The 24,763-nt window shown below is 35.8% G+C and overlaps 1 protein-coding gene across 1 annotated transcript in view; it reads left to right on the top strand.

Annotated features, from left to right (window-relative positions):
- TBC1D32 (TBC1 domain family member 32) overlaps positions 1 to 24,415 on the top strand; it is an 80,011-nt gene extending 55,596 nt beyond the window's left edge. Inside the window, exons 28-34 of the mRNA XM_074150340.1 lie at positions 5,751 to 5,834; positions 14,935 to 15,004; positions 15,797 to 15,912; positions 16,873 to 17,027; positions 18,661 to 18,801; positions 20,623 to 20,811; positions 23,759 to 24,415. Of these exons, the coding sequence (XP_074006441.1) occupies positions 5,751 to 5,834; positions 14,935 to 15,004; positions 15,797 to 15,912; positions 16,873 to 17,027; positions 18,661 to 18,801; positions 20,623 to 20,811; positions 23,759 to 23,878 (875 nt within the window). The 3' untranslated portion in view covers positions 23,879 to 24,415. The remainder of the gene's footprint in view (positions 1 to 5,750; positions 5,835 to 14,934; positions 15,005 to 15,796; positions 15,913 to 16,872; positions 17,028 to 18,660; positions 18,802 to 20,622; positions 20,812 to 23,758) is intronic.
- The last annotated feature ends 348 nt before the right edge of the window (positions 24,416 to 24,763 follow it).

Genomic DNA, 24,763 nt, shown 5'->3' with positions numbered 1-24,763 from the left:
AACCCACTCATTCAGGTTTTTCTTAATTTCACTGAATTTCACTGAATTTTTAGAGTTGGAAGGGACCATAGGGATCATCTAGTCCAACTCCCCTGCCGAAGCAGGATTGCCCAGAGCATGTCAGAGCGTGTTACTCAGGACTGCATCCAGGCGGGTCTTGAAAATCTCCAGAGAAGGGGACTCCACAACCTCCCTGGGCAGCCTGTTCCAGGGCTCTGGCACCCTCACCGTAAAGAAGTTTCATATGTATTTTCTAGTGAAGAGTGTGCTCATGCAGGAGCATTGGTACAGATCAGTTAAAACAATAAACCAGCCAAAACAAAACCCATGATCACCTATATGATGTAAATAATCAGAAATCATATGTAATAATTCACCTGTAATAGCATATAAACTTGTGTAGCAATAAAGAAGCTAGGTGTTTTCAGAAATTGCTGGCTTCCATTTCTGTAAGAATTCTGATTATGGTGAGATGGTGAGTAATAGTCTAACTTTTTCTTTACACATAACAAAAGGTTTCCCTTTAAATTCTTTAGGTAAGCATTTGATACAACTGACAGTGAAGACAGATTAAGTATCTTCTATATGGGATCAAAGTAACCAAGCATTTGTGTTTTACATAAGAGACCTGAATTTTATTATAACTTATATAGCAATATAAAAGTTATCCTGTATAAAAGTCACTTGTACAGGAACTTATTTAATATTAAAATAGCTAATAAGAAACCTGTCATTTGTATAATGTGGTTAAAGTCAATAACTATTGAATGTTTCTAAATTCTGAGCTTTCTGTTCTTGTTTGAAACGAGCTTGAGTCTACAGTGTTAGGTGATTGCAAATTAGTCAGAGCTTTCACCTTTCATTTGGAAGATGTGTGTGGAGACAGAATACATATGTATTTGTACGTAATGCATAGATGCACTTATAATATACATTATATTGTACAAATCTACAAATACATGTACCTTCCATTTGGAAGAATGTGTGCGTATACAGAATACATATGTATTTGTATGTAATGCATAGATGCACTTATACATTATATTGTACTCATCTACAAATACATGTATTCAGACAGCTTTGTGAAATAGGTGAACAAACAGATTCATAACCATTCAGAAACAACTGAATGTATTTTATTTGAGCTTCTGCTAGTGTAGGAAAAATAAATTGCAGAATAGCAATTAAAAAACTCTAGATTTTTCTAGTAAAATTGTATGTTTACTTTTTTGCGTGACTGATCTAGTAGTTCAGTGAGGAGTTTTTTTGACGTTATATATTGTGAAGCAGAAATAATTTAGTCCTTGTAAAATCACTTTTATTTGAATGTAGCACATTTTCCAGACTGATCTCTTCTTAGATTATATGAAATTTTTGTTAAAAATTGTTAGTCTGTATCTAAAAAGGTATTATTTGTTGAAAAAACATATTTTTATAAAAAAAACAGAACATATGTTTAAAGCGTGTGACTTACAAAGAAAAAGAAGTCTTTCCTTTTGTGCTTTGTATTTATCCATACACAGCCTCAAAACCTGTATAGGTTGTTCTGTAACTTTGTTGGAGGCACCAGAAGCTAGCATGAGGAGTTAAAGAGAGTCACTGAGATTTGTTAACCCAAAGCAAAAAATTTTGCTTGCTTTTGGATAACTGCTTCCAGCTGAGATGGAACTGGGAGTAACAGTCAGCAGGAAAGTATCTGTGGAATTATTGCTAAGCCTTCAGGGACTCCTGCAAGTACTTTCATGAACCGCACAAAAAAGTAAAGTACGAAGATATTTCAGGAGCAGCAAAATACCTGCTAGCTGTGTGTTTTGAGACAATGCCATGTTCGTTGAAACTATTTTATGAGAGACAGCTATGCTGCTGTGTATCTTTTGCAGCATGTGAAGCTCTCCCAGATTCCAGAGGACTGAGTGGCTTCAGTCCACATCCCAGTAAATCAAAACTAACTCTTCAGTTACAGATGGAGCAAACTGAAGGATTCCAGCACAAAGATGCATACTTGTGCTTCCTATAAGGGAGACTAACATTAACAGCAGTTGAACCAGAACATAAGCAGCAAAGACAATGTTGGATTCAATGACTGTATAAGTGTAACGTATTGATTTTTAAAATATCTTGTGATGTCGTTTCAGATAGTTCAGTTAATAGGGAAGATACTTGTATACTAGTATAAGACATGCAACCTTCATATCTGATGGAAGCACTGTCAGAATTCTTATTGTTTTCTTCTTTTCAAAGAAATGCAGGTTGTTCCTTTGCCATTTCAATGTACTATAATTGAAAGACTCTCTATCTTAGAAATTCCAAAAAGTCCTCATTATTGTTGCCATTAAGAATTTGTTTTTCATGGATTTATTTTACTGAAATATGGTTGTTGGAGTAGACAATTTCTGACACTAATCTTACAAAGAAGTCAGCTGTCCAAGGTTTTCACTCTTCAATTTTTAATTTCTAACATAAGTCAAGCATGACTGCTGTTTTAAGAAAGTTTTCTTTTTCTTTTAAACTCCACTGAAGCATCTGTGAGACGGTATAGAATATGATCCAGTAACACTTGTTACATTAGAGGATCTAAAAACATCTTACGCTTTTTACAGTGTTTGACTTTTTTGACATAAACCTTTCAGAGCAGGAATTAGATAACCTCTCATGGTGGTTATCTATTAAAACAGTTTATCGGTGTTCTTATGAAGTTTAGAAGCTGCTGTGATTATGTTCCTTTTGTGCATTAGTTCTTCAAGGAAAAAAAATCCTGCAGGAGTTCAGGTGTTCTATGAGCAAACTGCAACTGTTTAGGCAATTTTAAAAATCTTTCATTCAGTTTGTATATGATTACACACTCTTAAATGAAAATTCTCTTTATTTTCATGTGTGGATTAAATTTGCGTGGGGTAATTGCCAGTCTCTTAAATACTTCCAATGTTAATACAGCCGAGCTACTATAATTTAAGAAAATCAACATTCTCACTGAGTTGGTGGGCCACAGGGCTAGTCTCTTTCTCTGAACGTAACCTCTGCATGAGAATGTGGCCTTTTACAACAATACTGACTTTGTGTTGACTGTACAATGAACTGTCCTAAATTTCTTTTCTCTAATTTTTCCAGTTCAATGAAAAATCACTGAGGCAGTGTCCACCTTTATAGAGATTTTCAGGGACTGTCCAAACAGCAGCTAAATGATTTAGTATTAAAAGCCAAAAATTAAAATAACTACTTGTCATTTTACATGAACATTCTTTCGGAAGAGACCAATGTCCTGCGAAAACCCTCTATTTATGTATTAACCACATTTTTTTTTATAAATTCTTATGTGTGTCTTCCTCTCTCAAACTTGATTAAAAGCTTTTCAAAGATCCTGATAAGCACTTAGATAAATACTTTCAAATGGTGGAAATCAATTTAGTGCTTGAGTTTCAAAAAATTGCTTAGCAGTTGAGCTGTCACTTCTCCCATTAACTCAAGCACTGAACTGAAATATTCAACTGCTAAGTCAAGCGTGTGGATACCTTCCAACAAAAAGGGAAGAAATGTTCTGACTCGGTTTTAAATTAGTTCTAAGTTATGGGGTATTTTAGTCCTTTTAACATAGTTCTTGTTTGTTATTATAGTATGGTATATTTCAGTACTCGCAATACTAATAGTCATACAGTAAACATCCAGCTAGTTACAAATTTTAAGTTTAATTTCTGCTTCTTGCTATCTAGAGCTCCAGGTAGAGACACTTTTTCTCATTTTATGCAAATACTTGTTATATTGTTTGTGGACCAAATTCCAGTAAGCATGTTAGTGAAGATCAGTGAGATTGTTTATTCTGTTTATTCTCACAAAACGAATAAACTGTTACTCTTCTATAAAATAAATTGCTTTTTGCTAGCCCCATGTGGTTTATTACCCATGATTAAAAATAGCTATATTACGTTTAATTAGCAGTTTCTTCTCTTCATAAAAATGCATAAGAATATAAATTACACATGTAATTTTTTTGTTTTGATTTAGTAGCCCTTTGCAATGCAAAATTAATTTTGTTACTGTTTGAGTTGGCTACTCTAACTGTAAATCCGTGTTTAGCTGTTGTAGTGAAACTGCTTTTCCCTTTTGCCCTACCCATCAACACAGTACTACCAAAAATCAACCTTTTAAAAACTTTTTCTGGACTCATTCAGTGTAAATAATATCTGTAAATGTTTTAAACCACTAATCAAGAAAAAAAGTAAATCATGATTTAATGTCAGTATGTTAGCTTAAAATGGTTGGAAGAAGAGTTAATTTTTCTGGTATAACAAGCATCAGACTATGGGTGGAGGTTCTGTCATCTTCCTTCTCCTCACACACGAAAGAGCTTGCACTGCAGTCTCCTGCGTTAGCTTTCCTGTCAGCAAGACTAGTTCAAGAGTTTCCTGGCTTTCTCCATTGCCACCTTCACCACAGATTGTTATACCTTACTTCTGCTGCTACAGCTGTTTGTACAGCTACCCGCTAACAGGGGTTAGTGCCGTTATTCTGTCTAAAACTAGCAAAACCATCTGTGGACGCATGGAGTTACGTGCAGGAATGAGTGACTAGGGGATGAAGCTTCGGTGCTATTAAATTGACCTGCTGCCAATGAAATTGTGACTTGCAGTCTTAAAACAGGAAATCCCATGGGGAGCAGCACTCATTACTCTCTAAATACACTTCCCTGCTTGGATTAGTGTGAAAAGAATGCTACATGACTGTTCTTTAAATCCTGTTTGTCAAATAACAGCAGCTGTTTGGGGATAGTATTTACTTATAACAAAAATGTTCCTTGTTGCTATCTGAAATTCTTAATATGGCTCGTCTCAGTATGGGCTCCCTCCATGCGCTACGTGTAAAGGCTTCCTGGCATCCTTTGTTTCCGTCTGAAAGATGGTAGGATGCTCAGTTGCCATAGCCTCAAACTTGTGGAACTGAGGAATCAGGACCAGTTTTTTGGTAATGACTGGTCATTAAGAGTTCTCGTCAACTTCCTGGCCAACATGTTGCTAAGGGGGGAGGGAGATATGGTTTCCTACAGAGTGACCAGATGTCAGCATCTGACTTACCTGTGCGGTATCTGCAGACTCAAAAGTTCCACAGTGAGAAATGAAAAAGAGCATGATGGTTGTCATAAAATACAGAATTTCCCAAAGGTAATGCTCCTAATCATAAAATACAGGATTTCCCAAAGGAAATGCTCCTGTTGCATCATTTTAAGAGAATAATTTTTATCTTGTGATTGCATAGGTGGTTTTATAGCGTGGTTTCTTGAAATAGCCCATAAAATTTCATTTACTTTTGTTAGCATAATTTTGGGATGGCGTGGGGTTTTTGTTGTGTGTGGGTTGTTGTTTGGTCTTTTTTTCATTTTTTTTTCTTTCCTGTCTACATCTACAGACAAATATGGTAAGATATTGTTGTTTAATTATAGCTAATTTTCATTTCATATTGAAACCGTGTAACAAATTCTGAAATAATCCTTGGAGGAGATAAAAATAATATGGGATTCTCTTTCCATTTACACTGAATATATTCTCAGTAAAGCTATTAAAATTTAATTTAAGTTAGGAATGCTGTTAAGAATACAAAAGCGCAATGCATGCTTTGAATTGTTCCTCCATAAAATCATGAATAAACATTCAAGAATTCAAATAGCGTTAGTTTCTCACATATTGTCATTTTGTTGGGTAATGTACTTCCACGTTTTGTACATTGCGTCTAATGTTTTAATGGATTTTTACTTTTTACAGTTTTGGCAGAATTAATTGAAAAGTTCGTGTCACATCTTTCTGAAAGCCGATCGGATTGTTATTTCAGCACAGGAAACTATAAAGGTCAGTTTCTAATAACTTATTGCCATGCAGCCTCTTTATATTTAAATTACTTTCTTTTAAATGTATCTGTAGCATTTTGGGGGTTGTTTAACATGTTCTTTAACAACTCAGAAATTCATTACTTAACTGGTGGGAAATACCTCACTTTGGATCACAAGATGATGTGCTTGAGTAAACAGTACAGATAACTATAAGTGGTAGGCTTTCCCGTTTCTGTATGTGTAATGGAAAGAGGGAGATGCAGAACAGGTGAGGGTATGAGTCAAAGTATTTGTTCACACTTCGTACAGAATGATTTGCAAAGCTGGTGGCATAAGCATTTAAGGTGGTGTAAGCAATCTGGCTCACCTTTTGAAAGCCGCATAATATATAATCAACCCAAAGGTATGCAATTTATATTGCATTAAAGGATATGTATTAAAGAACTGCTACTGTTGACAAGAGTAATCTGAGTGTTAGTTTTGTACAGATGTCGTGCTTACAGCCACGATTAAAGGATGAATGATAAAGTTAATTTATTCTGAGTGCGAAGTAATACATTTTAATGTTTTGAAGAATTTGCAAAATTAGATTTAGAAGCATTGTTAATATCTGCCGGAAAAAGCACTTTCATTCTTTACTATCTGTTCAGGACTTTTCTCTTAGGTTGTAGTTCGGTCATTTAGAGTACTTATTCTGCCACTAATTCTGGAGAACCAAGCCGGCTTTGGGGACAGTCTGCTATTTATACTGATATTTTATTCTCACATCCATAGGATGCAAATATAGTGTCCTTGGAGACATCAGATTTGCCTTTGAAGTTTCAAAGCATAAAACCTCGTTAGCAATTGAGGGGATCTCTGTTTTTATATAGTGGCCTTTACCTTCTGAAAGCTTGCTAATAGAATACTCTTAATTTTATTTCAGAATCTCGCTCTTTGCTTAATCAAGTGAGTTGCTGAAGTGACAGTTCTTTCTGTCACTATTTTATTTTCACTAAAGAGATCCTTAAAGGGTTTTTTGTCGTCCTGCATTAGTTTGTCATTTACTTTTCAAATTCTCCGGAGGCATAATGAGCAAGAAATATCTTTTCATGGACTTGTAAGACTTGCTATTTTCATATTTCTGACACTTCCCAATTCAAATGATGATTTTGATGGTTAAAAGCCTACATAATGCCTTCATGACGTAAATGATTTATCTGAAACCTAGACTGCCCCTCTCGCTGCTCTCTGTACATCTCTCTTCCTTAGGTCACAGTTCGAAGTATCACCCATTCTCCAATGATGTGGAAGGCCCAGTTCTTTTCTGTCATGGGGAATGCCTTTGTCACATTTCTTTGGAGAACAATATAGCCCACAGACATAAATTTGCAAGGTTATCTTACTGTTTCCTAGTAGAAAAACAGGAAAACTTGCTTGGTTTGAAGAAGGCAAAAACTAACTAGAGGAGGAACAAACATCCCTGCCCATGGCAGGGGGCTTGGAACTTGATGATCCTTACTTTTAGGGTGGCAGAACACCGGAATAGGCTGCCCTATTCCAGGGCAGCGGTGGAGTCTCCATCTCTGGGGACATTCAAAACCCACCTGGATATGTTCCTGTGCAACCTGCTCTAGGTGGACCTGCTTTGGCAGGGGGGTTAGACTAGACGATCTCCAGAGGTCCCTTCCAACTACATATCATTCTGTGATTCTGTGATCTTTAAGGTCCCTTCCAACTCTATGATTCTGTGATTCTATGATCTAACTAATAGATCTATGATCTATTCTATGATTTTGTGATCTAACTCTGCAACCTGCAAGTGGACGTTTTGCCCAGCAAAGACAGCATCCTGCTGTTTCTTAATCGCAGCAGCTAGGTGCTTCCATCCGGTGTGGAAGAACTCAAATGAAGGAAAGCAGTAGGGTTTCTTTTAAGTTTTATAGGAAAATAGTTACTAAAATTTCATAGCACCTTTTTCAGAGAGGTGTAACAATGAATGTTGTCCAGGGAAGAAACTAGTTTAGACCAGTAATTTTGACAGTGCTGGTTGACACAAACGTGAAACAAAAATCTGGCTCTAAAATTGAATGTTTGATCATACTCCACTCTGGAACAGTAAAAGGGCTTGATTGTATACCTACATTTACACTTGTTTCAGGTTCCTTGTTACATGAAACACATGCATTGTGGCATTCCTACGAAGACAGGGAATGTGCTTTGAGAGCCCAAGTGTGTATTATGCTTCCTATGTTTGTACAGAAGGTACAAATAAAACACACTCAAATCTTTTTTAGAATCATAGAATTGTTTTGGTTGGAAGAGACCTTTAAGATCATCGAGTCCAACCGTTAACCCAGCACTGCCAAGTTACCACTAAACCATATCTCTCAGGACCACGTCTGCACGCCTTTTTAATACCTCCAGGTATGGTGACTCAACCACATCCCTGGGCAGCTTGTTCAGGTAGTTGTAGGAGCGATAAGGTCTCCCCTCAGCCTCCTTTTCTCCAGCCTGAACAATCCCAGTTCCCTCAGCTGCTCCTCAGAAGACTTGTGCTCCAGACCCCTCATCAGCTTTGTAGCCCTTCTCTGGACACGCTCCAGCACCTCAATGTCTTTCCTGTAGTGAGGGGCCCAAAACTGAACACAGTACTTGAGGTGGGGCCTCACCAGTGCCGAGTACAGAGGTACAGTCACTTCCCTACTCCTGCTGGGGACTTTATTTACTTAAAATTAGGTTTCTCATTCTCTCACTGATTACAAATCTGATCAATCATTATTCATACATTTCCCAGGATTTTTCACTAATGTGTATGAAGGGTTGGAATTTCTCCAAGGAGAACAATTAATTATTGAATGCCATGTTGTTTCACATATCTTTTCCATATACGTATGTGTAAGTGTTATCTAAGCCAAATCCTAAAACTGCTGTTACAGTAGAGACATGCTTCTGAATTAGGTAAAGCTAATGAGGAGTTAAAGGTAAACTATATTCCAGATGCCTCTTTCTAGCTGCACATCTAAGTAAGCCAAACATGCACTTGGCAATTGCTTGCATTTCCTTGAGTAAATTTGCATCTGAGGAACTGAAAACCAGTTTCTAACAGTTGTTTAATTTTAATGAAGAGAAGCCACAATTTTCATGAAGGTGGATTCAGTACAATGCATAGATATTCAGTGTTTATAATTTTTCTTGAAATGAGAAATTGATTATCTTAAAAATGACAGCTTTCTAAACCCGTAGGTAGTTGTAATTAGAATAACACAGTCATCCATCTGCTGTGGAATCCCTCGGGATTTCAGTCTATTATAAAATTTGCAAATATGGAAAAATCAAATTAGTTTGGGATGTTATCATTTTCAGGATGAGAAGGAAAAATATCTGATAAACCACTATGCAGTTGCAGTGTTTAATTATAAACAGTAACACAAATCTTACTTGAAGTTTACTTTCTGCTAGCAGCAATGATACTGCTGTGATGTGGATTCAGATGAATAAAATAACATATAATATATTATATTAACACATAATGTTAATGGACTCTGTCTATCCTCTTTCCCAGAATGAATACTGTAGTTCACTTGTATTTTTCTTTCTTCTTAAAAAACCCATAACCATTGAAAATCAAATCATTGATGTTTAGCTGTAAGAGGCAATTGGATGGCAAGAAACTGAAATTTGCTCTAGTAGTAAAATAGTCATTACTCATTAGAGATATGAAGTTCCTAAAAGAACCACTTGTTCTTCCTGTTGTTAGTAAATTCCAGTTTATTACAACATAAATCCTTTGTGGAAATGTATTAGTTTTCTCAAATTCCAACAAACCCATTTCTCAGAGAATTCCATTTAGAGAGTCATTTAATATATTAGTGTCTGGACTTCTTAATTCATCTCCACCCTGTGTTGCGGACTGCCCAAACTTGGGAATGCTACAACCTTTCAGGTTCAACTGGGTTTTTGGTAGCTCTGGTTGTGCAGATGACCTTGCAGTTGAGTTCTCTATTTCCACCTAACTTTGTCTCTCAAACAGCTCTGCCGTGTGTGGCCAAAGGGACAGACCAAAGACACAGCTTTCAGGTCTTGGCCGTAAAACTTAAATGTCACGGTGTGTTCCTTCTCTAGATGAGGCTTAATTCTCTGGCTGAACAAAATCTCATAGGAACTTCCTACCATTTAATAAGCTCTTAATCATCTAAGGTTCAGGTGGATCAGGTAATGAACTGAGAAATTTTAGAAACACCAATGGGAAGCTATCAGTATAGAGCTGATCAGGAGTAGCAAATGAGAAATACAGGACTACAACCCCAAACTGGGCTGAAAGGGAAGGAGAAGGACGGGCATTGTTCCCTTCTTCCTGCATCATTTGATGAGTGCACTTCTTTAAAGGTGGGTGCCCACTTTTGAGATGCTGTTAGCGGAAAGGATTTTGCCCTTTGCCAGTTTATATGTAACTGGAGTGAAAACATGGTTCATTCTTAATGATATTAAGAACTCAAAACTAGCTTGAGTATTTGTGATGCCCAATACATAAAAAAGTTCTAGATATGAAAATTTTGATCTTGTATTGTTATGACAAGCGTACTGATTACATAACAGATGCTTTCAATAGTCAAGGTGAAATTGCACATGAGATTACCTAGCTATGGTAAGAAGCCTACAACATTGTCCAGCAATTATTACTGGGTCTCATTACATTCCTCACATTCACAGCTCAAATCCAACAATAATCGTACTTGTGGGATTTTTTTATAGACTTTTCTAACAATTAGAGTACATTCTAACAATGAATATGAGATTCAGGCTGTCAGAAGTGCTCTAGATGAGTAGCCCGCTGGAGGAGATGACACCATCAAAAAATGGTAGCAAAATGGCAGAAGGGAATATAGTGAGAAACGTATGACTTCTGCTCTGCCCCAACTCTAAACAATGATTTAAAATAGAAAACTTTCATAAGGATCTCAGAAGGAGAGAGGTACTGACAAAACATAAGATTCTATATTGACTGCTTGGGCATCTGCCCATTGACAGTGTCAATGTTTAGATACCTGACGAAGAGTAAGTCAAAAACCTGGTTTTATGCTAAAAAAAAAAAAAATAAAAAATTTTGAGTTACACAATTTCAGTTTATATGGACAAAGCCAAGGACCAGAGATCTGACAGTGAACATGATTACATACTTAAAGGTTTTTGAAACATCTGCAGGAATTACTCAGATGGCTCTGGCCTTCATGGGATTTTCAACAACCGTTTGCAGTATTGTTACTTACATGGTTCCTTTGAATCAAAAGTATTTTCCATCCTTACAAAGAAAGCTAATCTTTCTTACCGTCACTGAAGGTATAATTTAACATTCATTAATATTTTGTGAAGATTATTTATATAGCCATAAAAGCATTTGGCCTGGGCACCAGGGAGTGAAAAAACGAAATCAATGATGTGAGCAACAGCTTTAGTAATTTCCACCACTTAACACAAAAGGGAAGCCAGTAGGTTTTTTGGGGTAACAGCAGCTAAACAGGGAAATAAGTTAATTATTACCTAAAGACCATACAAGTTGTATGAAATATGCCTTAAAGCTGCTTCAGTTTGGTGTCCTGTCATTTCAGTATGAATGAGATGTAGCCCATTTTCTGACTTAAGCACATAAAAGTTTGTTCATGGTAAGAGGGAAAAAGAATGACTACCCAGCCTTTTCCTCATCCTTTGTCACTGTTTCCCCCAGTATCCAGTAAAGGATGGAGATTCGCCTTAGCCCGCCATTTGTTGCTGATATATTTATAGAAACGTTTTCTGTAAGATAAAAGATATAATATATCTCTAGGAACATTTTTTATAAGATAGGCAATAGCAGTGAAACACGCTTTACCTAGGAATCCCAGATTAAGGTGAACTTAACCAGGTGGGACAAGTTGCTCTGCCTTTTTTTGCCCTGCTCCCTGCCCTCGCAGCTCCTTCCCACTCAAGCAACAACAGTCCTGATTATCTCTCTTTTTGGCTCCGTGTGGATCACTGAGTTTGATTTAGAGGTAGAAAGGTTGGAAACAAGGGGAAGATTACCAAATGGTAAAAAGAAGTCCTTCTTTATTGTAGAAAAAGATAATCTACCAATTTTTATGTGTGGTGTTGGTGGGTTTTTTTGTTTAAAGTTATCTCTAGCAATTAATAGTTTGTAATCCTTGGTGTTTCAAAGGAAGCATTTTCTCTTTTGAATGAACAAGATTGTATTAAATAGTAAATTTTAAAAAAGATTTGAGAACAGGCATATCAGTATTTCTTATGATTAGCTGATCTGAAGTATGTATGGTAGGTTGCTAATATAAAAAGCAGTTGCCTGGCAAAAAAAAAGGTATATACACTTAAAAATGGTCCATATTTACAGTTGTGGGGGTTTTTATGCATTTTAGGATGAGAGATAAAGTTAGCTTTCCATAATAATATATTTTTTAATTGTAAGTCAAGTCACTAATTTCATTTTACGGTGGTTTATATTTTTAAAGAAAAAAGTGTAAAATACCTGTTCAACATAGAATTTTTGATTTGTTAGATAAATGAAAAGGAAGTTTCCAAAGCACGTTGTTCATTCCATTTAATAATAGCCACAGTGCTGTATCGTGCTGTTATCTAATTCACAGTTCAGAGAGGCGTTCTATCCTTTGTTTGAGGATAAACGACGTTCTTATTTAGAAAATTGATCTGTCAGTGCCTTTTGTTATGAAACCCATTGTGTTTCAAGACAGTTAGTTATATCAGGTGTACAGATAAATATCTGTCAAATGAGTTTTGTAGAAAATTTAATTCAGTGTATTAAATCAGAGATATCATGAGGATCATTACAATAGTACAGTCACAACATACCCTTTCAAGCTTACTAGTCAACTTTTTATCCATAGATTGCAATGTACAGTATTTCAATATTTCATTTATTGTTAATAACAATTTTCAAAACTTAATGGAGCATTTAAAGTTTCTAGGTCCAGTTTTTAATCAGTGGGAAGTGGTCCTGTGTGTATTCTAAATGACTTTATAGTTTTTAAAGCCTGGTCTTCCTAGTCTATCAATTGGTAAACAAAAGACAAAATCAAAACTTTTGACCTAGGACAAAACCACAATTTTTGAGTTCCTGTTGTGAGTTGTGGATTGGCAGCAACTTGACTGCTTGGTGTACGGAGCTATTGTTACATCAACTACGCTGGTGTACAAAAGCAAGGGTTTTTGCCTTGGTGAGGTACTGTGTAATATAGAATTATTATTCAGTCCAAAGTCTGTGTTAATTTTATCTTCTTTCACAATACAGGGAAAAATACCAAAAGGAAAACTGATAAGGAGAAAGCCATTTTCAGCAACTAAGAAAGTATTCCAATAGAGAAGAAAAGGCAATGAAAATCAATGAAATCAGTAGTGTTCTGTTAATTGTAATGGGAAACAAGTATTCAGTACTTGCTGTAAACTGTTGCAGAATGGAAACTGGGCTCGGATTGTGGGTTGTGTTACAGCTGTTCTCATTACACCCCTGCTGGGCTGGGATACCATCTGCAGGAGGATGCACTTCAAAATTGAGACAGGGCCTCCTTGTGGCTTAGAGGTCGTTACACTGCTTGCCTCTCCCCTGTCATTAAATATGGTCGTGCCAGGACAGAATTAGCCATTAGCTGTAGAAACTCATTCAGATTCCCCCTGTTTTGTCTTCCATCGTGGTTTCTAGGATGTGAGTATGCCGCTTGTCTTCACAATTGCAAACAGGAACCTGAAAATGAATTTACTTTTGTATGGTAATTGCAGCTTGAGTAAACAGGAGCTGAAAAAGATATGAACTGCTTCCCTCATCTCCATGGGTTTTTAACTGAAATGCCCTGTGGTTTTATATGTATTCTTCCAAATATTGTGTTGCTGGTGTACTATGCAAAATATATTTGAACTTCTGCTATTCGGGTAAAAAAAACTCCGATGTGGGATTGCTATTTCAGTCCCATCAGATTTTTGAATAAATTTGTTTTACTCAAAGACCAGTTGATTTTTCTTATATATAAATGTCAAAAGTGCAAGGTTAATTTTTCATGACCCTAACACTTAGATCATTGTCCTCTATTAATGTTATAATACGGATTTTTTTTTCTTACCATATTTCCTCTGCTGCATTTTATTGCTCCATTGTCAAGTGTAATTTTGCTGTATTGTTTTCTTCAAGAAAATTTCAACCTACTTCATCTCATCGGAGCAGACTGCTGCTTAATTTATTATTTTTTTTTTATATTTTCTTCCTAACCAGAGGCGTTTCTTCCCTTAACCTGTAAATATTTAATACCTTAGTCCTTGATCACTTACCAGCAACACTGTTTACCTGTATGGGTAGGTAGGGAATTTTGATTTCTTTATCTGTCTGAGAAGGGTATAGAAAAAATACATGTCAAGTTACTGTGTGATCTGCTTATCAGATTTTTACATTTATCACTTACGTGAATATATTTTAACTTCTTCTGTCATATCTATTATTTATATTTTTAACAAACCATATTGACTGTTAGGGTTTTTTTTCAGTTTATTTAACTGTTTTCTTTCCTGTTTTTCAATTAGCACTTTAACTGAAAGAAGTATATTAAAGATTTAAGCCCTCGCCATTGTAGCACATGACATTATTGGACTGTAGTTTTTCTGAGGTAGAGTTATCTCAGATGATATATGTACATGAGAGAAACAGTGCCCCATTTTTAATTCCTTTTAGATTTTAAAATATTGATAAAATATTACAACAGAAGTTGCTTTAATTCATGATTTACTTTGTCTAACTTGGATTTTTAACTTAAACAAATGCAGAAAATGGAGTATATAATACTGTGTGAAAGAACAATGTGTAGAAATGCATGATTTTTAAAATCCATTAGTTATAATGTTTTCTGACGTTCATATAAAAATAGATTTTTTTGTTAATAAGGTTAGTTTTACAACTGAGAGACTTTTAGGCTATTGGAATGGAAGAAAGTAGATCAGAAAATGCTATCTTGTCTTATTTCTTGGCCAGAAGAGATAAAGCTCTACTAAGAAATGGTTCTGAAAAAGGTGTTGTTTGTTTACCTCATGCTGTAACTCAGTTAAAACTGTGTTTATCATAATAGTTTATTATATTTTTCCTTATGTTTTAGCCACGGATGCAGATGTAAAGAATGAAAACCTTTCATCTGTGCAGCAGCTTGGTGTTGAGATGACAGTCAGGTACATAGTATTAAAATATTTCCCTCGTGGATTTCTATAATTTGTTTGATTTTCATGAAATTACTTTAATGATATTTAATCCATAAACTCAGTGCTTTATACTGGTTAAATCTAAAGATCATCTTTAAGAAAATCAATTCTAACTTTGAAAACGAAAAAGGTATTAGTACATAATTAAATGATCTTTACAGATTATATATGTTATTATCCTTTATTGTTGGAAAGGCTAATTGTAACTTGTTAGTAAGATTTGCCGTAAAATTACATTATCCTATCTTTTTTTTTTCCTCATTATTTCTCTGAATGCCTCTGTTTAGCTAAGCTTAGTTATATGCCATTTAAACTTATTTGGCTGGTAATTTGCACAGCTGTGATGAAGGAAAAGCTTATGTGTCTGTACTTACACAGATTGTTATCTTTAGCATTAATAGTTGAATTCTGATGCTAATAATTACACATACAATATACTTAGATGGAATTGTAAATAATGGATGTGAAGAAAATGAGTCATCTGTCTTACAGTACTTGCTCTTCCCCACCACAGTCTCTAAAACTTAACTAAAAGGAATTTAACTGAGGAATTGTAACACTGAGTAGCAAATGTTTGGTGTGTATCCTTCCTAGATAAAGCATAGTAGATTTTAGTAAACTATTTATGTGTGTATCTACAACATAGTATTTGTGATGACAGTTTAACTTTCACAGGCCGGTTAAATACAAGTTCTTGCTTTTTTGGAATTAAAAAAAAGAATTAACCTTTAAACAATTCTGTTTTTTAACTTTTTGTGCTAGATATGGAAAATATCTAAACTTGCTGAAGGAAAATGCGGAAAATGAGCTGTGCTTTGTGTTAATGAATTGTGAGAAATTTCTGAAACAACAGCAAAGAACTGTGGTATCCCCGCTTCGTATCCTTTCTGGATGGCATAAATTATATTGCCTAAAAATATCAATGGAATTTGAACTCTCAGTTTGGGCTTTTGATGGTGGTGTAGACGTGTCATATGTACTGGGAAAAAAAGAAAAAAAAAAAAGTGTCACTTCAACTTTGGAATTTTAAGTTAAAATGCACACCCAGTGCACGCAAGAAAATCTTTACCATTTTGTCCTCATACTTCTTTAAAATTGTAAGTCTCACTCATTTTTGTCATAAACTGTTTTGGAGTAGGATCACATCTTTATGTGATAAAGAGATTGGAGCAATGCACCTTTGAGCATTAATGAGTATTTGTGGTACTCCCACAATACCAATGTTGTTAATGGTACTGCCCACGTAAGGATATGTGGCTGTAATCTGATCAACGGGAATGTTTTGACTTCTGACTGTTTTAGATCTCCTGTGGAACTTTTTAAAAAAATAAACCAGGTATGGCTTTCCAACAGGCTTTACAAATATTCTTTAGGTATTAGACTTACGTATCACTATTAAAAAACACTTCAGGTATATTAATCAGAATATGCTTAATCTCTTTTTTTTTTAAAGCTTTTCTTTTACTTTGGGTTTTTCTTCCATAATCTTTACAACTTCTGTTTTCTTCCTCCACCATTCTCCTTTCGTGCACTATAGGCACACTTCTTTCGGCCCAAGGTTTTTTGCACTTGTTTTTTGTTTGCTTTGGTTAGTTTGGCTTGAGTGCTTATGGACTGGAAAAAAAAGGTAGGGAAAATAAATTGTTTCTCTTAAATCAGTTTGAGAGGCAGCTGTGCCTTGAGACGCTACCCTCTGTGCAGCTGTATTTCCCCTTGTCCTACCTCTAACAAACCAGCTCTTGCCTCTGTGTGCCTGGGCCTGAGGAGGAGCAGCTCCTGAGGAGGAGCAGCTCCTGAGGAGACCATCTCTGCCCAGGTTCCTTAACCCTCTCATGCAGGCTGCTTGCAGGAACCCTGTGCTGGCTACGACTGGTTTGCATCTTCTGTCTTCCTTGTCATGTCAGGGGATGCAGAGAAGACACTGATGTTTCTTCAGCGATTTTCACGTCTTCTGGTTTCAGCATTTCTCTGGCTACCAAGACTGCATCTATCTGTAAGAATTTAAAAGCTATTTCTTTTTGAAAGGCAACTTTGAAAGTTTCTAAAGGAGACGTTATCAATTTCCTTAGTTTTGGGTGGGTTTTTAAAATGCATTAAATTTTCATTAAAGGCCTCTAACTGAATACATGACCCTGAAAAATTATCTCAGAGAAATATAGATTTGACAGTTGCTCAAATGGATATTTAAAAGCAGTGAAATAACAGGTGGAATGATAGTAAAGGCAATGTTATTGATTTTTTAAAGCTGGCAGTAAAATAAACTTGTAGCATTAATTCTGTGTGAAGGCTATGATACTGTTGAATGACTTTTTTTTTCATTATTACAGTGTGCAAGTTGATATTGGGTTTTTTATTTTTTATTTTTAGTAAGGCTATCAGTTTTAAAGTTTACTAAATATGTAGGTACTGGATGCTTGGCAGTTTTAAAAGATTGGTATTCTGGATCAAGTTTGTAGTACAAGAAATTTCATGTCCATCTCTATTAGATGGGATTCCATCTATTTACAATAAACCCCTTTGAATCTGACTTTGTACATTGTCACGTTGTCTTGAACGTTTTGAAGATAAGCAACTGTAGTCTTTACTGGAGAGCTCTGGGGTATAAGAAGCATGGATTACATCCCATACATCTTCTGCATGTAAGCCTCTGTATTAATATGAATTGTTCTGTCTTGTCACCAGAAGTGACCATATTGATCCACTCATAGCACTGGGTCCAGCCCCGAGGTTGTTCCAGCACAATGATATGTTGCTCCATTGTGTGAATGTAGTTGTGCTGGACACCATCAGTGCCGAGAACTGAAGAGTTGTCTTCCATACACAAACTAGGCAGCATTGCAGGCAGGTTGCTGCAGTGCTGATGTTCATTCTCAGTACCTAAACGATTTCTCTTTCATAATATATCTTGAAAACACAAAGAGAAAATTCAACAACCTATTTGCGTAACTTCCACAATATAAATTAAAATAAAATGTCAAAACACGAATGAGGAATTATCCAGCTATTGGAATGTGAAGGATCTACCTTGACTTTCTAGTACGAAACCAAGGATTCATTACCTGGGTGTTCCAGGTAAGCAGTGACGTCAAGAGCTTTCTATACCAATAAAACCTCAGTTCCTTTTGCTGCATAAAGTAGAATTTCACTCATACCAGCCATGCGTACTGCAAAGAAATGTGCACACAGAAGACAACTTCAAATACATAGAAGTTCCGTTCTGTCTACCATTAAAAGGGGTAGAAAAAAAGTACAACAGAAGTTAGTATTTTGTTTTTTTTCCTGTTCTTTTGTTTAAAATATAACAGTGGTTTCTCCATCCCTACTTTGACAATTAAAGCTTAGATGCAGTAAAGAACTAGATTGCAAGGGAATAGTCAGGATATATTTAATAACAGCTTCTAACTTTTAATTTTCTTTAGTTTAGCTACACATTTTTCCTGGTAGCACTAGCTTTTTTACTTATTCTATTTCCTGTCTCTAAAATAACTGGGATGCCTTATCTTACAAGAAAAGGTTTATATTTTTATATACTGTTCTCAGCAAGATATTTTAAAATAACACATTTTTGTAGTGTGTAATCCTTCAATTTTGTTGTTGTTGATGATGATGTTGTTATTGTTAATCAGATGCACCTGCCTCTTACCACAGTGGAATCTGGCATCCATCCAGTCTATTTCTGCAGCGCTCACCACATTGAAACGTTGCTCAAAGCTGAGTTGCCACTTGTCTTTTCAGCCTTCCACATGTCCGGTTTTACTCCATCCCAGGTAACTGGTGAAAATGTATCAGTGTCATCAACTTTTTGACTTAAATCCACAAAAACATGGACATGCAGGACCTTTTGTGTTTTTTCTATGCAGCACCCGTGTGGTGGTTATGAAACTGGGGGTAAGAGATAATATCGAAAGCAAAGTGGCTTAGAACATCTGAAGATAGAAAGCAACTGCCCAGCAGAGTAATGAGAGTGTACTGTAGCTGATGACCTTCCATTACAAGTTCATGCAGAAAACTTGATAAAAATAATATATGCTAAACCCTTAGATTTATCATTAAAAATAAATAGCATTTCTTATTCCCTGGAATAATTTTCTGAATTTTCCATAGGAGGGAAACGTGTAATTTGGGTTAGGCGTATAATAGGAAGCAGTTCAGGTGATATTAGAGCAAAATTAATTTTAAAGGAGCTACCATAAATATTACAGTCCAGTAACACACTATTCTTCTATATTAAAGAGATATTACTAAAGAAGAATATTTATTCATATTGTTAGCTTACATTTTACCTACTTACTGCAATTCTTTGGTAACATGGAATGCTATGTATGGATCATGATGGAGCATAAGGGGCTTTGTGCAATAATGAGTTAGATGATTGCCAATGTAAAGTACCTCTCCCCACAGTGAGAAAGCTTATTGCTGTTCCAAAGCAAGAAAAATATTTTTCATCTTATGCTTTCAAAATTCCTTTTTGCCACAAGATTTGCAGTTTAAGAGGCTTCTTAATGGGGGCAGATGCCAAAAAGGTACAGACATTACTTAAAATAGTCAGCGTGGGATTTGGTCTTTGAGGAGGGAAGATTGGCAGTGAGGGACTTTATCTCAGCATAGGAGCGAGATGCTTGTAGTAACGCTCCTGTTTTGGGGTATGGGGGCAACAGTCACTCCTTCCTCACCTATTCTTGTGTAAGTTACACTGTATGCATTTTTTATTGTTTGCACTCAGTTCATAACGGACTAGTTATTGTTCTAAACTCATGGTGAGATTTTTTATTTGGGGATTATTTTTTATTTATTTAACGTGTTACTGAAATGCCACTGGTAGGTACCACTGTATCTTCTGGGTGATTTTGCAGTTCTACTGCATGATTAAAAACAAACAATCCCTGAACTGTGAAAACAACTCTGAGGAATTTAAGTGCTTGTGCGCCTCGATAAATACCTGAAAACAGATTTAATGCCAGAGTATGGCTGCTGTCATCTAATTAGAATCTTGATACTTCTGCTGCTGTGTATTTTTAAACACTTTTAAGGACTGATTAGCAGAAGATTTGTGGTCTAGAACTAAATGAAATGTGCTGTACACATCTTAATACACTGTGATTTAAAACTGGAAAAAGGAGTTGCTAAGTGTGTTCCATACACACTTCATTAAATGAAAACATGCCTTCAGGAATGGCCTAACATTCATTCATAAGGCAAAGAGCCACCTTAATTTAAAGGAAAATCCCCATTAAACACCTTCATCACCCTCATTATCCTCCACATGTTAAAAAACATCTTGAAAAAATCACTTTTACTTTCTTTGGGCTTTGAGTTTTATGTCTGAACCTCAAGAGTTGCCAGAACATACTCTGGCAACTAGTATGAACATACTCATATGTCTAGCAGAACTCACTGGAAGTCTGTTCAGAGGCTGTGATTTATAAAATGGTGATTCTTGTCGTTTTTGTATTTTACTCCTTTTATTTTCAGAAGTAAGGTGATGTTACAGGAAAAAGGGTCTATAGTGTAGAAAAGTTAAGAGATAAAGCTGATCAACTATGGCTGTCTACAGCAATTTAATTATATATACCTTCATTCTCATCTAGATTTGTCTGCAATGGATAACTCAGTGTTTCTGGAATTACATGGACTGGAGTGAGATCTGTCACTACATTGCTATATGTATTTTTCTGGGTCCCGATTATCAAATATATATGTGTATTTCTGTGTTCAGACACCTACAGCAAGACATCCTGAAGCACACTGAAGCCCAAGATCTCCAAGTTTTTCTTAAAGTAAGGGTTTCTTTTTTAATTTTTCAATTGCTGAAGGGAAGCAAAGCTCTCGGTATGGAAAATATGTATGTTACTTAATCTGAATTGATATTAAGTGAGTGAACTAGTACTTTAATTTTATTTACTTCCTGGCAGGAAATTAAGGTACAGTATTTTCCAGAGAACAGTTTTCCTGCATTTTGTCCTGATCGGTTCCCTTTGTATGCAAAGTAAATAGCCATGTTAACTCACGAGAACATTTGATTCAGTGGGTTTAAGCAGTGGTCTCCTACTGAAGCTTGAAGAGATGTGGCACAAAGTTTAGTGAGCTGTTACTTTGAACAGATGCCAATTACTATGCAACCAGCCTGACAATTTCCTGTTCTTTGCCATATTATAAATTATGTTTGGTTATTGGATTCTCTTTGCGGGGTACTGCTTAGCTAAAGATGCAGTCATGAATAGATACAAGTATTTGACTCTTCTTCCCTGAGATATTTTGCTATTTTTCTCTGGTCTTTTTTTTTTTCCTCCAGTCAAAATTCTTTCGAGAGCTATATGTCTGCATCTTAGTCTGTCCTAACAACAACAGTTTTTGGATTAGTTTGCATCCGACTTATGTATTCTTAAATATGAATAATATGCTAGCTCAGTCATTCTCCTTGAAGATGTTTGGTACACAGTTTAATGAGTGAATTGTTTTATTTTACCTGGTTTTGGTCAATATAGCTTAAAGACTACTTCATCTTGATGGCACTGTTGGGATAGTTTACGTAAATTATAGAAGTGAGAATTTATATGTTGTCACCTATGGTATAAACATAAGATTTGACATGGAACTGTTAAATTAATGAGAAATACCTTGCATTACTGGAGTATTTACAATTCATTGAGTGACTACTGCAGAACAAGAGGAGTTAATAGCATACTTAAGGTATACTCTTGTTTTTGATAGCTCTTATTTCATCTAAAAAAAATTATTCTGTCGTTGTATTAAACTGTTCTGAGAACATAATCCAAGGTAAGAAAAAAATCCAACACACGAACAAGTCCTGCTACCTATTTTGCTTCCAAGAACCGATAGTACTTTCTGTTTTGAAGCTTCTAACGTGCATTATAGCTGTTCTAGAAAGATGATGATTTGACAACAATATACCTTTGTTGGTATTCTCTAATAAGTAGTTCCAGCTAGCTATTAAAATTTTTAAAAAAAATTTTCTTCTTAAAATATAAATATACTTTCATTTGCACATGAAAAAAGAAGTTGGAGACAACATTGCTGTCAATTTATATGATATTATGCCTAGTACTTCAATTAAGTAAAACATTTACCCTTTTCAATGTGTCCTTCTAGTGATAAAAAACACATGACAATCTGTGAAAGAGATCATCTATTACTCTGTAATTTGCTTATCCTCTCTGCCAAGAGGAAAGCAGAAGTAACAAATTGTCTATGAACATTTTTTCCTTTTTTCTGGTTCTTTCTGTTGACTGAGATGGGTGGCTAACACGTAAAATCCCTTCAAGATATTTTGAAGTTTCAGCATTAACTGAATTTTAACCTTATTGCTTGGTCTTTTATTAATCCTTTCATGGAAGGACAAAGGTGCATAGCTTTGTCATTCCCACATATGAACCTGAATATACTGTAACTTGCCACCTCAGTAAACCCATCTTGACTATCTCGGTTTTCACTGGTTTCATTTGGATACAATAGAGACACTGGGGCTACAGGCTTTGTGACTTGTTGTAACAGCACCTATAGGCCAGTATGTCCGTCTCTTCTGGGAGTCATTTAGCTACTCTTCACTATTTTCTGGGAATAGGGGCCACATTACTGACTGATCAATGCTGACACATTTAATCAACGTAGGATTTGACTGCTTAAAAAAAAAAAAACAAACCCAAAAAAGAGTTAAATACCTCCTACAGTTCTCTGCTGGTGTCAAGTTTTCTTTTCCACTGGAGTCAGTTTTCTTTTCCACTGGAAGTCAACCTTCTAACAGTGCATGAAGAGCAACTTGGAAGGCAAAATTATGTCTTTACTTTCACCTTTGAGTAGGGGAGTGGAAATAAAAGGACCATCTCAAACTTCTGTTCAGATGCCACAGTGTAGCCTTCCAAGCCTGAGCAGGTGTTTTCAGGAAATTCTACTTAGTGGAGATGCACAGTCAATACACCAGCAGGTACAGCATATGTCCACAAGGACTGTCTGGCTCTGAAGAGCAGCACGTGCTGCCAGCACTGGTGATACTGCTGAGTAGATGGTGGGCGCACAAGTTGTTCCAGTTCAAAGCAGCAACAGATTCACCCATTTTACCTGGACTGTTCTTCAGGATCCTGCTTTCCACAGTGCATCCTCCCTTTCCCTCGAGAAGGAATGTGGTCTGTTCCTTTCCTTCTCCTGAGAGCACCTTCTTTTACTCTATGTTTTGGAATTAGTAAAAATTAATTGTTTGTGGTGACGCAGAAGTGTTTATTCTGTTTTTATTTAAACAGTTCATAAAGATAATACTTTATCATTAATTTTAAAAATAAGTATCTACTGTTACTCTCCTGGTTTTATTGAGAATCTAGTTGGATATAAAAGCACACTAACAAACTTTTAGAATGCAAGGTGCTGGTACAAAAATCTTTTAAAAGAATATTCCAGTACCTGGCTTTGCCTTTTTAAAACTTACCTTGTTTTCCTTAAAAATTTTCATATGGTATGTTCTCCAAAATTAGATGAACAATGTCCAGCTGAAAAAACTATTTGTTACCAAGACTGTAATTAGGAAGAAGTGTCTGGAAGCAGATAATAACAATTCTTTATTTCTAAATGAAAAGTAATAGAATGTATTTTAAACACCCAGGCTATGACAAGCAGAACAAAATGAGCTGTATTTAGCAGTTTAGATTCATTATGTTTGAGTCATGCATCTTTTTTTCCCTAGCTAATAAATGTTTTCTGTGTATATTTGTGCAGGAAGAAGCACTCCATGGATTTCGAGTGAGTGATTATTTAGACTACATGGAAGGTTTGGAGGGGATCTACAGACCTATGCTGCTGAAAGACATGAGGAACATAAGAGTTCAGAATACATAGATGAACCAAACAAGCACTTTATTTGCCAGTTTTGGTTACATCCTTTAAAAGGATGCTGATTGATTGATAGATCAATCTCACCTAAAACAAGTCAGGCTGTGTGAATGTACATACTATAAAATAAGTAAGGAGAGTTTTCAGAATACAGTTTTTGCAAAAGGACTTCATCTAAGTTTGATGACTTAAAATACCACATTTTCCCAGACAGGCCTTATGCCACAGCCTTGTTACCAGTTGGCAGGAGTCAGCTTCAGAACCCACCTGTAGGATGCTGAAGTGTCTTCCTTAGAACGTAAGTCTTCTTTATAAAGTCTTGAACCTGTACCCAAATCATTGCATTGCTGTCATCTCCTTTAGCACAATCCTAAAACCCTCATATTTTGCTGGAGTCTGACAAAGTGATTTTTTGTAGAAACAACTTTTAATGTGTATTCATATGCATGAAGAGCCAACAAATGAAGAACAAATTCCTTTTACGCAGCTGTTCTGACTTTGTGGATAAGGTTGAGAAAATGGGGTGTTCAAATACATGCAATGAAAAAAAGATTGATATTTCTTTTTTTTTAAATAAATAATTTTATGTCATAAAATATCTATTTGTAACACACACTGTCCATATGCATAAGTCAAGAGAAGTCCTTGAGTGGCCTGATTCTGGAAAATGATCATTTTTCAATATTCTGGTTTCATTCAGACACAAAAACTAATAAGAAGTGTCATTGGTGTTTGCCAGAGCAGTAGCATCCATCCATGACGTAAGACAACACTTGCCTGCTTTTTCTCCTGAGCTACAGCAGGTGCAGAACTGGTGTTTGTTGCATGCTGGCCCACAGACTTGCCCTCAGAGCAACAGTACTGACGTTTTATAATAGTCATTCATCCATA

The sequence above is a fragment of the Numenius arquata genome, chromosome 7 (assembly GCF_964106895.1).
Source record: "Numenius arquata chromosome 7, bNumArq3.hap1.1, whole genome shotgun sequence".
Classification (NCBI taxonomy): domain Eukaryota; kingdom Metazoa; phylum Chordata; class Aves; order Charadriiformes; family Scolopacidae; genus Numenius; species Numenius arquata.
The sequence above is the reverse complement of the archived record's forward strand: the minus strand, read 5'-3'. Positions and strand labels throughout refer to the sequence as shown.